Source organism: Melanostigma gelatinosum, assembly GCF_949748355.1.
Source record: "Melanostigma gelatinosum genome assembly, chromosome: 3".
Lineage (NCBI taxonomy): Eukaryota > Metazoa > Chordata > Actinopteri > Perciformes > Zoarcidae > Melanostigma > Melanostigma gelatinosum.
Window position 1 is genome coordinate 28,478,292 of NC_136636.1, and position 13,440 is coordinate 28,491,731.

General features: G+C 41.4%; 3 protein-coding genes across 3 annotated transcripts; 2 read left to right on the forward strand and 1 right to left on the reverse strand.

Annotated features, from left to right (window-relative positions):
- Positions 1–898: 898 nt before the first annotated feature.
- tp53rk (TP53 regulating kinase) lies at positions 899–2,205 on the reverse strand. Its single transcript, XM_079297042.1, has 2 exons — positions 1,972–2,205; positions 899–1,509 (listed from the first exon to the last, which is right to left on the reverse strand). Exons 1-2 carry the CDS (start codon positions 2,192–2,194, stop codon positions 1,031–1,033), a joined length of 702 nt encoding a protein of 233 aa, XP_079153168.1. The 5' UTR covers positions 2,195–2,205; the 3' UTR covers positions 899–1,030.
- A 1,385-nt stretch (positions 2,206–3,590) lies between these two features.
- mrps33 (mitochondrial ribosomal protein S33) lies at positions 3,591–5,297 on the forward strand. The gene is made up of 3 exons (XM_079266365.1): positions 3,591–3,825; positions 4,522–4,772; positions 4,956–5,297. Exons 2-3 carry the CDS (start codon positions 4,558–4,560, stop codon positions 5,059–5,061), a joined length of 321 nt encoding a protein of 106 aa, XP_079122491.1. The 5' UTR covers positions 3,591–3,825; positions 4,522–4,557; the 3' UTR covers positions 5,062–5,297.
- A 1,792-nt stretch (positions 5,298–7,089) lies between these two features.
- Positions 7,090–13,351, forward strand: slc2a10 (solute carrier family 2 member 10). The gene is made up of 6 exons (XM_079265846.1): positions 7,090–7,165; positions 8,442–8,517; positions 10,113–11,387; positions 11,610–11,732; positions 12,329–12,464; positions 12,555–13,351. Exons 2-6 carry the CDS (start codon positions 8,514–8,516, stop codon positions 12,649–12,651), a joined length of 1,635 nt encoding a protein of 544 aa, XP_079121972.1. The 5' UTR covers positions 7,090–7,165; positions 8,442–8,513; the 3' UTR covers positions 12,652–13,351.
- Positions 13,352–13,440: the final 89 nt, after the last annotated feature.

Below are 13,440 nucleotides of genomic sequence, written 5' to 3' on the forward strand. Positions count from 1 at the left end.
ATACGATATTTGTATAACATGCTGTGTATTACGGCGTTGAGGTCATACATGCATTATTACGAAAGGAGACCAGGCGAACCAAAGATGGCTCAGAGCTCCGAGGGTTTTAAACCAACAAGGTGTCTTAGTATGGAGTCAGTCTAAGATATAAATAATGTTATCGAAGTTGGAATGCTGATGTATCTTATTCAATTTTTTGTCAAGTTTTTAGCAAATTACATAGAAAATGAATGTAATGAATGGTTTTTCAAAACACTGTATACAATCTTTACGGTCTGAGTGAGTGTCTAGTGTCTGTTATATTTTCGATATAGTTTATTTATATTATATATTTATATTTATTATTCCTCACTTTATACATTTTGCTTTTAAAAGGGTGTCTGTTTGAAGTTTCCTTCTATGACAACAATATATTCAGAAGCCTCTAGGCTCTAGTTATAATAAATACATATTTTGATATAATTTTGCTTTGAGGTGTAGGGCAGATATCAGGCCACTGCTTGATTCGGTGTAGAAACTTTACGGTCTCTGTCTTCTACATCCAAACAATAATGTAACCCCAAAACAACTTTTAACAAACATGAGCCAAAACAGTGTTCATATACATTTTAAGTGCAAGATTCCAACAACTTAGTCAAAGCAGACACTTTGCTCAAAGTGAATGCATCCAATTCGTTTTGTAAGATGACTATGAGCTGCTTATCAATCAAACACAATGTGGAGGTTAAAGAAGGAACATGCGTGCATGCTTTATTTAATGTCAGGCTCTTACAGTACATGCTACGACAATATTAGCAATACAGGATGTGAGGAAGCTGACGTCTCACTAATGAGCAGTCTTGACGTGCTGTGTCAAATGTTTGTAGACGTCGACACATGAACTGTTACAAAATGTACCAACATTAAAAAGCCCATATTTTTATTATATCGAAGAAATAAAACATTTATTACATTTATCTTTTCAAAATAACAACTTTATTATTATAACATCATTTCCAGAGAGGCTTGTCCCTGAACACAGCACGGATCATCAGCCCACCATCGACCTCTTCCTCCCTCTCAACCGGACCTCATCCAGCTTTTTAATGACCGCCGAGGACTTCTTGGACGCGGCCGCGTAGCTCTCCAGCAGCCTCTCGAACAGAGTCTCTGTGTTCGGGTGGGTGCTGAGGAAGGCCTTCTCCAGCACGTACAAGTCCACCCCCTTATCCTCCGGCAGGGCGGAGATGTAGCTCAGGCCGAAGTCGATGAGGAACAGCTCGGACTCCCCGTCCTCCTGGTGTCTCAGCAGCATGTTGGAGGTGGTCAGGTCCCCGTGGACGACGTCCTCCTCGTGCATTTTGGCCAGGATCTGGCCCACCCTCTCAGCCAGCCACCCCAGCTCCTTACTGCAATCAGACTGTCGAGTGGAGGCGATGTGGTCGCGTACAGTCGAGGAACCAACGATTTCCTCCAAGAAAATACAGTGGGATGTGTAGTCCACAAAGTAGACTATAGGGGCAGATATGCCTGAGGAGAGAAGTTGAAGGAGAGTTGTATGAAGATACAAAATCCTGTGTTTTCTGGTATCAAATGATAAGGATGTCGTTATTCTATATCAATAAATCCCATGAAGACAAAACCGTATTTATAATGTGATACGAAGCTACAGAGGACTGTGGCTCAATCTCTAAGGCCTTAAACCCTGAACCCTCAGGGACTTAACCACGTCACCTGGTAATGAGTGTGTGAGACTGAGAGGGCTTCTCCCCCGGCAATTATTACTGCGTCAACCCATCAGCTTCGCTTGTAACGGAACAATATTTTGTTGTAGCACCGGTTGGCTGAGTTGAAGCTACTTCAGCTTCTTTTCTTGAACTGTTCTCATTTGATAAGGATGGTGCGCTTCGCCAAAGCCACTCCGACCTTAGATTTGATAGAATTGTGTCCAGACTGGTTGAGACCAGCAGGGTTGGCTGCTGTTGAACTTGCCTGCTCTCCGGCAGCGCAGTATGGAGCGGACCTCCTGGACCGTCCTTCGGTGGGTCAGCTTCTCGTCCAGCACCGGGTGTCTGTAACGCTTTGGGAACCTTTCTTTCACAATAGTCGGCTTTCCCAAGAACTCTGCCCGGTACACCCGAGCTTCTGCTCCTTGTTTTATTAGCTCTGCTTTACTGAGGAACTCTGGGATCGCCATGCTCTTTTCCTGAGCCATGTTTACTTCCGCTCTTCTTCTGCTGTCTGCTGTCCTCAGTCCTGCTTCCTTTGCTCTATTTCTACAGGCTGCCACCTAGCGGCCACCAATGAAACACACACTACCTACAGAGGGAGCTGTCCCACTGGCACGGTCAAGTGAAAAAGAAAGGTTTTACGAGTTACTTTTTACCGTAACCAGCTCTAAATCTACGTAAACAGATATTTATGTAAACTAAACGCTCATTTAAATTGCTTAATTGTATGCATTCCCCTAACTTTTAATTTAGGAGGCACACATGTTCACAATTACAAAAATAAGGCAATCATTACACATTCAAATTCAACATCCTCTAAACTCAACACATACCAAATTTGACATAAAACATGTACACAAGCAAAAACAAATAGCATAATAATAGTAGCATACTTATTTAAGATGAATAAATAAATAGAAAAACAACAAAATAATGTATAATAGCCATAGATTAGATTAATTAGATTGATTAATTAACATAGATACAATTAATCATTTCTAATATTTGGATTTAATTAATTTCAGGGACTTAATATAGAGTTGACTTTCATTATAGCAGCACATGAAGCAAGGTGGGGTCTTAAAAACGTTTGACCTATGAATAAAGAAGTTGGCTGGAATTAGTAAAACATTAATCATTGGGTCTAATTTTTTTGTCTTCAGAAAAAAACAAAAATAATATTATTATGCTCAATAGTAAGCATTGCTGTGGATTTGCCACTTGACAATTCCATTAATTGTTTCCAGAACAACTCTGTATGAGATCTTGATGAACTTATTGATCCTGCTCCTATCAACAGCATAGAACAGAACACTCGTTAAAATACCTACAAACAGACACCTGGGTTGAGCTAACTGTGTTTGCAAAACTAGTTTGCTTCACTCATAATTGTAATGAACCTTCAATTGCTCACATATGATGGCTGTGTGTCACTTTATTAATAACGTCCAATACAAATTCAACATAAATTCAGGGTTTCATACGTGTAAGATCTACATTCTCCGATTTCTCAGTGTTTTCTTGTGTTGGAGAATATATACAATCTGGTATCTTGCTATTTTTAAATATGATAAATTAAATCTTACCGTTTATATTGTGGCTTTATTTTCAGGTAAAAATACATATTGACACACACAATTCAAATGGGTGTATATTCCACGATGAGTGCACTTCAGCCGACGGATAACCGGAACTTTGTGCGTCACCTGTCAAACCCACGGACCTCTTAAAAGCGACGGACTTCCTGCTAGCGCTTAATCGCAAAAAAAGTTACAGCAGACTTAAAAATACGGAAAGTCTGTGTTAATTTAAGTTTTAATGACGAGTTATTGATGTATACATGTGTCATTTATGGAATATGGCTCGTGTTGGAAATAGAAATACCACTTTACCATTAAATAGGAAGTGAGGACAACTAACCAATCAGCTCCACGGAAAATGTGTCATGCGCGATAGCGCTTGTGATGGCAGTGTGGTGCGCGTGAAGGTGAATGTGAGCTAAAACGTTGGTGAACTGAACGGAAGTCCAGTAGTCGTCATTTAGGGGTTACTGCGTTTACCGGCGTTTCTAGTGACTTTCACTAAAGAGCGGCGTGGACGTCCTCTCAGGCTGCAGGTAAGAACCGTGTTAGAACGTGACTCATTCATTCGTTCATGGCTGTTCAGCAGGGAAGTGTAGTTTCTCATTGTGTGAGGGTTTTAAGAAATATTGGCTTCAATACAACGAGTAAAACATCAGTAACATGAACCCACGGTGTTACGTCAGTGTGGTAATTAACAGAAGTGGACGGACACACATTCATAACACCGTCAATATGATCGCTTTTATACTGTGGAATGCTAGCACGAGACCAGACACTGGCTGCTCGCTTTCCTACTTTCTTTTAAATACATGGCCTCCAAATACATGTTGTACCACATTTAGTTTAATCTTTGATAATCTAACTACTGTGCAGGATTTGTATTTTATTGCTAAAATAAGTATGCTGAATATTTAACACAACAAATAAACATCATGGTTCTCTGATACTCAGAAAGCTATCAAATATGGTTCAGTCCAGTGGTGTTGGTCCATAATAAATACAAATACAAATGAGGTGGCTTTCTTAGTCTTTAAATCCTAATATGCAATAAACACATTAACTCTGATTTTCTTTCTGCCACTTTTAATACGTAATAGGGCAGCCAGACTTTACTTCTCCTGAAGTTTTCATGTTGTGTCTGCTATGTGTTGAGCAGCAGCAGACGTCTGAGTATGAAGTTGGTCGGTCAGTCTGACACATGTTCTCTATGATTTCTGTTTGATCTTCAGCCACTGGTGAAGTCCTCTCTTCTCTGCTCAGCGGTCATGGCCGGCCTGTCCAGCTATGCCGTGCGCATGGCCAGACTGAGCGCACAGATCTTTGGGGAGGTGGTGCGTCCGACAGACTCTCAGTCTATGAAGGTGGTCCAGCTGTTCCAGGAGCCTCCCATGGCCAAGAGGAAGGAGGTGTATGACTGGTACCCACAGCACAAGATCTACTACGCCATGACCCAGAAGCTCCGGTTCATGGGGCTGTTCAGGTACTCATTTATGCCCTTCGCTCTGCTGGAAGGGTTTTCAATGTGAAACATCGATACAGGAAGTGTTGAGTGTCACTAGCAGTGGCTTTATATTGAGGGTAAAGACGGTACAATACATGGGTTATCAAGACGACTGAGCAGCCAGTGAGAACGTTTGTTGAAATGTTTGCTCTTCCTTCTCAGAGACGAGCATGAGGACTTCAAGGAGGAGATGCGTCGCCTCAGGAAACTGAGAGGAAAAGGGAAACCGAAGAAAGGAGAAGGGAAGAGAGCGGGCAAGAAGAAATGAGCGGCTTCTTTTTTCTTTCTCTTTGGTATGCAGTCAGACAACATTGGACTGTGGACATGCTCCTTATTCTGCTCTCCTCAAGGACAACAGGAAGGACTTGTTGCTGCTCAGGTGCTCTTCTGTAGCCTGACTGACCCCCGACCCATGACCTCCCAGGAAGAAACAAGAAGACAGACAGAAACTAATAATCATCATTGTTGTTAGACATAAGATTAAAGATGCATCTGTTACCTCTAGAGTGTCTGTTATTACTATCACTACTGATAGTACTGCTACTACTATATATTGCTGCTGAAACATGAGTGCTGTTACTACTATGAATACCATTAGTAGACTATTACTACTGCTACTGTTGTACTCTTTAGTAGGACTACTGCTGTTGTACTTTAGTCGGAATATTTCTGCTGCTATTGTACTCTTTAGTAGGACTACTTCTGCTGCTATTGTACTCTTTAGTAGGACTACTTCTGCTGCTATTGTACTCTTTAGTAGGACTACTTCTGCTGCTGTACATGCTTTAAACCCAAATAATGATAATAACCAATACTAGACATCTAAATCGAGTCAAATGTCTAATATATAACTCGAACATTTTTAATTAGTTATTCAGTCAGTTATGAACTTCATCATTCGTAATATGATCTTTGGCTTCACCACTCAGCGTGGATAACAACAAAACCAGACAAATAATTGAGGGCTAACAGAACATCAACAAACCTGACTTTTGAAGAAAAAGAGAGGACCGAGGACGCCATGGAAGCAGGAGTGGAATTGCCAAAACGGATTTATATTTGCAATCGTACTGTGCCGTGATTAGAGCTTTTACTTCAGTGCGAGTAGAGGTACAACAATGTAAGTGATCGTTTGAAAATACCGTGGTACATGTAAGAGTGTCACCACGAAGGTAAGCATTTATAGCAACCTCTCAATGTTATATTAGTGTTGGATTTTTAACACGGATGTAATAATGTTGATCACCTGCAGGGCTGGCAAATATAGAGAATATCAAATACAATATTTTTTACCAATTATATCGATATTGTTGACCACTAATGCTTTTTGCAAAATATGAACACGTTGAGATTTTTTGATAAATAATCAGTTATTTGGACATAGCGACTAATTGTAAAAGACAAATAACAGAATAATCTGGTAACTTCAGAAAAAGACATTACTGTAATAGTTACCGTAAACTGTTTGTGTTCTTAATCTTATTCTGAACTGTAACTACAGCTGTTAGATAAATGTAAAAGGAACAATAGTTCCCAATAGGTGGGAGTATAAAGCAGCACAACAGTAACATACTCAAATAAAGTAGAACTGTATTTAATTAAATATTAGCTAAATAAATAATCCAATACTAACCAAAAAAATAAATATACCTGTGAAATAAATAAATGATGCAATAAATATGTAAGTACATTAAAATAATACAAATATAAAAGAGTCCGTATAGTTCAATAAATAAACAGATTTTTATTTCAAAAGGGACATTTGTCAAAGGACTACTTTATTTATTTCAGGGTAATTCATTTAATCATTTTACATTTGTTTATTTCAGGGGACTTTCATTTCATAATTCCACATTTATTCCACAGATCTTTTTATTTCCATCGTACATTGAAATGAAGTGGGCGTGGTTATCTCACATTCAGACCGAAGCACAAGAGCTGTGCGCTCATCTATATTGGCTCATATATACATTTACTTTTATTTATATATGTATTGCCTCATTTGTTGACTTCCACATTTATTTCATGGACGTATTTATTTATTTCTGTGTTTATCTTCTTTTTCTTTTTTTTTACATTAAATGAAATGACATTCCATAGCCTACCTCAAAACGGTGGAATCCTTCAGTAAATGTTTTCAGTTACTAATTGTGGTCAGTTTTGAAACACACGAACTGCTTATTTCTTCATTCATATCTGATATGATTATTATATGAGACCAGCTGTAATGACATGATGCGCTCTGCTGCTCTCCGTCCTGGGACAGTCAGTCTCCTGTAACTTGACACCGCTGCCACGTAGCTCCGACTTCCTGAAGGGACGCAAGTTTTTCTCCAGGAGCATCTCTTCAAGCACCCGCTCTGCTGCTCACGGTGAGTCCATGTCTCATAGCCGACACTGTAGCAGTCCACGCCGGACTAAAGTGTCTCCAGAGCTCAACGCAGCGGACTGTTACGTCCGTATGTCCCGTTGAACAACTGCTTCAAGTCCTGCACGGAAAAACAGTGGACGGATAACGGGCGTGTTGTCCACAGCTGAGCTATCAGCACAGTAACACCGGAGACTCTCTGCCTATTTATTCTCTTCAGGGCCGTGACGGAATGTAACTAAGTATATTCACTCAATATAGCCACTTTACTTTTTATTTCCATTGAATGCCACTTTATACTTCTACTCCAGAACATTTTGACTGAGGAACTACTTCATACTGCACCTCTTTTATACAACAGTTACTGAATCATTTGCAGATAAAGCGTCTCCATAAAGCTCAGACATGATGATGGTTGCTATATGAAACTTTCCAGCAGTATGTAAAGTAAAGTAAAATAGTATAACATACTGCATTGATGAACAATCTAATGTCTGTAGGATCCATTCTGCTGCATAATTACTTTTGCCTTTAATACTTTTGAAGTATATTTTTGGTGATAACACTTCCTTAAACTTCAAGAGTAACTGAACTCCCAAAACACCCCTTTTCAGCTCAAACCCGATTGATATGTCTATTTATGAGTGTTGTGGTGGATTGGGGTCCTATTCCTGACATTTTAGAACAAAGTATTTGCATTCTGCATATTGTGTTATAAATACGCAGACTGTCCTCAGCTGGTTGAAACCGGGGTATTGAATTGTATTTTTCTATCAGCTGAACTGGATAACTATGATGCTATAAGCCTGATGGGGAACATCTACAGTGACACTTGGGGGATTTTCTGTATTCGTCCACATATTGTTTTGAGTATCAAATATCAAATAATATATCAAAAAAGTCCAGTCAGCACCGAACCAGAACCATAAACGATGAGCCCGTCTCTCAGTCCATTTGGAACAACAGTTCCTCAGATGTTGTGGAGGCGGTGCACATTCACACACCTCGGCCCCGCTGCTGCAGGAGATGTTGATATGAGACTAAAACCAGAGTGAGACCCAGCCGTGTAGTTCTGTTGAGCCCATCTCGAGTGGACCCCCTAATGACATCATGGCAATCAACAAGAGGGTTGTCATGGCGACGGGGCTGCAACAGTCTTTCCTATGAGCAGCAGGACACGAGACGGGTGCCAGACCAGGAGGGCTCTGCAGGACCCGGAGATTGTCCGTAATATTATTACAATTTGTATTATCATATTAAGTTTTGCTTATATTTCACAGCGGAATTGCTCCGAGAGATGAACGCAGGCATGCAGAGGCTGACTGAAATGTGAAGGTAACAGGACATCAACAATGGGTGAGTGGTTTACCAAAGTAGTGCCGTTCTGTACGGACTGCTGCTCTGCAGCGTGTTTAGTTCTGCTCTGGTGTAAAGAAAAGCAAAATGTAACAAATGCATTGTCGGGACCTGTGTGACCTGCGATACACTGTTTGAGCATCGCAGCTGCTGATGAAGCTATAATTAGACCATCAAGGGTCATTAAAAATCACCAAACTATTCAAATCAACCAATCAAATGTGAAACTTTACTGTGTCTGCAGTCGGTATGAGCTGTTCTCAGCTTCATCTTTCCTGCTGGACACAGAGTACTCTTTAATGAAATGCAGCACCTCTCATTTGCATTTGTGTCAAAAGATACTGCACATGAAAGACTCTCAGGTTAATGTGAGCAGCAGCTGCAGAACGATGATCATTCACTTGGAACTCACTCAAATAAATACGAACTGTAAACTAATGAAAACACTGGAAATCTACAGACTGCAACAACTTAACTTTATTTATTTGTAAAGAACCGTGAACAATATGGAACAAAAATGTTGCCGGATTTTTGTTTTGTTGCAAAAAGCTCATTATCTCCCAGAGCACCTTGTGCTGCTTGTACTGTGTGAACAAAAGGTTCTGCTTCAGATGTTTGCATGCTGGCTGAATCTGTTCTCATCTCACCAGCAACATTCATTCTTAAGGTTTAATCCGGATCAGTCTGATGCTACATAGTCACACTTTTACAGTTATAGACTGTAGAAAAATATAAAACTGCATATTTAGGGCTAATGAAGGTAAATAATCTTAAATTACGGAGCCAGGGAGAGAGGGTAATATTCTGAGATCAAACTCAGAATTGTAGAGGTGAAAGTCGTAAATTTAAAAGATTTTTTTTGGGGATATTCTCAGAGATTAAAGTGGTGAATCTACAAGAAGAAACTCACACATTTTGAAGATTTTAAAGTAAGAAATGGCCGTAAAACAGTCGCAAAAACATGGCTCCATCGCAATGGTACGCAAACTTATAAAAGCCACAGCACACCTTCACAGGATTTTTCTTCCTTAGCCCCCCAAAGTGGAAACCACTGCTCAACCATTTATGACATCATCCAGAGCTTCCTGAAGGCACACTTTGAAGATATGATTTATAGTCTTGCTGCTATCTGGAGCATATACATTCTATGATCTGGAGAGATTCATGAAGCACGAAATCCCTGGAAATGCAGCTCTAAAATGTACCTCTCTCTAAACCATTATGAAACTCAACATCTTTTAAATGGACACTAAGAAGACAAATCTGCTACCTGAAAGGAAACAAGAAGATTGACTTTGTATTTCTTTGTTTTAATGGATACTTATGGAGCTGCTGTTTTTTGGAGTCAGTATCTAGTGGCCATTAGTGGTACTGCGTCCAATGGTACTGCATCTAATGGTACTGCATCAGATCTGTCTGTAGCCTTGACAGTGGATTTGACAGTCTCACAGACAGTCTCTACATGATCTGACGGAAACCTCATTAAGTTGAAAGATTAACATCAAATTCATACATTTACCCTGGAGATTATTTTTGTGTGTAAATGTACATCTTTTGCTCAGAGTAAATCCTCTGACTGTTCTCCTTCACCATAGGCAGCTCCATCCTCCTGTTGGCCAGCGTGGTGTCCACTCTGGGCGGCCTGGTCTTTGGTTATGAGTTGGGCATCATCTCAGGCGCTCTGCTGCAGCTCAAGGCCGAGTTCGGACTCTCGTGTGTCCAGCAGGAGGCTCTGGTCAGCTCTCTGTTGATAGGAGCTCTGCTCGCCTCCATCGTGGGCGGCTGCTTGATCGACCACCGGGGCCGCAGGAACTCCATCCTCCTCGGCAACGTGTTGATCCTGACCGGCAGCCTGGTCCTGCTCATCGGCTCCTACTCGGCACTGGTGGTGGGCAGGATGACGGTGGGCTTCGCCATGTGTATATCCTCCATGTCCTGCTGCATCTTTGTGTCCGAGATAGTTACCCCGGATCACAGGGGCTTCCTGGTAACGCTGTATGAAGCCGGGATCACCGTGGGCATCCTGGCAGCCTACGCCATGAACTACATCCTGGCCGACTCTAAAAGAGGGTGGAAGTGGATGTTTGGATTAGCCATAGTACCGACTATGATTCAGTTGGTCTCTATCTGGTTCCTCCCATCCAGCATGAAGGGATCTTCAAGCCCAAGGTATTGTTTTCAAACTGAAAGCAACCTGATGAATACTGTCGAAGCAGATGACTCAAAAGTCGGCTCCAGCATGGAAAGTAAGAAGGTTCAGTTCAACAGTATGGACCTTTTCCAGCGCAAAGACAACATGAGGACTCGGACCGTCATCGGCCTCGGACTGGTGCTCTTTCAGCAGTTCACAGGCCAGCCGAATGTCCTCCTGTACTCCTCCACCATCTTCCACTCTGTGGGGTTTCAGAGCAATGCCTCGGCGGTGCTGGCGTCTGTGGGCTTGGGGTTCGTCAAAGTGGTCGCTACTCTGACCTCCATGGTGTTTTCAGACCGGGTGGGGCGGAGGCCCCTGCTCATCAGTGGATGCTCTGTTATGGCGCTGTGTCTGATAACCATTGGACTCCTCAGTGGACGTTCATCGATGAATGCCAGGAGGCCTTGTGATTCTGAGGACTTCAACGTTAACAGAACCAATCTGCCTCATCTAACTGTTGGTAATCGATCCGTTTTTGAGGCGTCTTTACACGAGAGCCAAAGACTCCTCGATAACAACACACAAGATGAAGATGTAGTTCACAATGAAGTTGGACAGAAACAACCGGACGATCCTCTGGCACCTCCTCCGAGCGCCCATAGCACGGTTGTGAACTGGATCATTCTCGTGTGTATGATGGCTGTTGTCGGTGCATACTCCGCTGGATTTGGACCAAGTTGGTATATTCTCTCAAAACGAGGGTTTTTTTGTGCATTTAAAGCTTCATGAGGCAAGATTGATTAAATATATGGTTAAATTGATGGGCATTTTCAATCTGCTAACATGCAGATGCCTGATGTAGCTTTACCATCTTTAAAAATAACTTTGTCCAACATGGAGCCTGTCCAGTGTTTTATTAGAGCTCTGAAGTTAAGCAGTTTCTTTTGTCTTGGACCAGTGACCTGGCTTCTCCTGAGTGAAATATTTCCAGCTGCTATCAGAGGAAGGGCATTCGCATTCACCAACTGCTTCAACTGGGCTGCCAACCTGTTGGTCACATTCACTTTCTTGAATTGTATCGGTGAGTTCCCATACACCATTTTCACGGTGGACATTTTGACTTGTCACAGTGGGTAAAGTGCAGGTGGAAATAATAAAAGCAATGGAGGTTCCGCCCATTAGCATTCCATGTAAGCAAAGGAGTGAGAAATAAAAAAGGAACTGGAAAAAAGCCACAAAGTGATTGATTTCATGAACAACTCAACATGTTTGCAGTGTAGAGGTCCCAGTGACTCTGAACTTTAAACTCAGTCTTGTATGTTAAGATAAAACACCAAATACTTTTAGGTAGTATATGGCGAACGTGCCTCATTAAACACAGCAGACAGAGCTTATTGCAGTCCTGTGACAGCCACAGATGTCAGATTGTTTTCTTTTTCTGTCCGAGCATTTGATTTAATTGCTGTTGGGATGTAATGAGAATTTTAATAAATATTGTATTAATTAAGAACCAACTCTAGCTTCAGCATTTAACAGTCTAAGATGATAAAATAACTGCAGAGTAGGGTTCATTGCTGACTTGATATCCGATCTTATGTCAAACGATGGTCACATTTCCCCTTAGTGACGTATTGAAATGATGGCCAGCAGAGCGTGAACTGTGCTTTCGATCAACAGATGCGATCGGTCTGTCGGGGATATTCCTCCTGTATGGGGTGACCGCTGTGGCCGCTGGGCTTTTCTTTTACTTCATGCTACCAGAGACCAAAGGGAAGAGTCTGGAGGAGATAGACAAGGAGCTGCGTTCAAACAAGTAGGATCTATATTTGTCTTCAGTAAATACTCAACCACGTTTCTCACTTAGCATGAGACACTCATGTGTCGCTTTGGTCTCGTTTTGCAGGTTTTACCAAGGCGAGGAGTGCTGCTGCATGAAGAGCTGGAGAAACCCATCCCCACAGTACCAGAGAGTGCACTGTCAAGTCAGCTCCTCGGGGTGATTTATGATCGGCTATTACAGTACTGACCGTCATAAACACCATGCAGGCTTTAGACCAGGTCTTCCTGTTGCACCTGCAACACGTGCGGTATCTTTGTGAAACACGCTAACAACGTGCATTCTGTGCAACGTGACTTTTGTAAATGATATTTTGGGTATGTTCATTTACATTTTTACAAGGAATTATTTATTTTTTTAATTTAGATTTTACAGCCAGACAACAAAAAGCAGCCTACATGTTCCTAACTTGATTGTAACATTTACAGTTTTACCTTTGTCATTCAGATTTTTTCCAAGTCGATCTCAATACATTGATATCAATGAATTGCACATTTAAAGTCATTGGCCTTCATATGTATTCCTCATGGCCACAGAGTAATCCCTTCCCAATGTGCCTCCAATGCAAAAAAATAAAATAAATTGTGGCTAAAATGTTTAGTGCAAAGACGCCATCTTTAAACGCAGACGTCGTTGTGTACTAAAAGACCAACTTGGAAGTGGCTCTGACCAGTCTGATGGGCAGTGGTTTCCACACTGACACATACAACCAGTCACACTCACACTAAGGTTTAGAGTCTAACTGTAATTAGTGTCACATTCTGAACCAACCGGAGTAATGAAAGCACCCATAATAACCACGGACGCTTGACACTAAATGGGGAAAACAGAACTTCTCCGTTAAAACAGAGCATTGATTGATTGATTGGAAAGCCATGTGAGGGTGAAAGTGGTCTGTGTGACCGTGAGACATGAATCACTCAGATGTTCCTGATAAATAAAACACGTGTTT

Excerpts from the sequence above, each read along its gene's own strand:
- mrps33 (XM_079266365.1), top strand. The coding sequence starts at position 4,558 with ATGGCCGGCCTGTCCAGCTATGCCGTGCGCATGGCCAGACTGAGCGCA. Across the intron at positions 4,773-4,955 it reads CGGTTCATGGGGCTGTTCAG|AGACGAGCATGAGGACTTCA; the intron begins GTACTCATTTAT and ends CTTCCTTCTCAG.
- tp53rk (XM_079297042.1), bottom strand. The coding sequence starts at position 2,194 with ATGGCTCAGGAAAAGAGCATGGCGATCCCAGAGTTCCTCAGTAAAGCA. Across the intron at positions 1,510-1,971 it reads ACTGCGCTGCCGGAGAGCAG|GCATATCTGCCCCTATAGTC; the intron begins GCAAGTTCAACA and ends TTCTCTCCTCAG.
- slc2a10 (XM_079265846.1), top strand. Across the intron at positions 11,388-11,609 it reads CTCCGCTGGATTTGGACCAA|TGACCTGGCTTCTCCTGAGT; the intron begins GTTGGTATATTC and ends GTCTTGGACCAG. Across the intron at positions 11,733-12,328 it reads CACTTTCTTGAATTGTATCG|ATGCGATCGGTCTGTCGGGG; the intron begins GTGAGTTCCCAT and ends TTCGATCAACAG.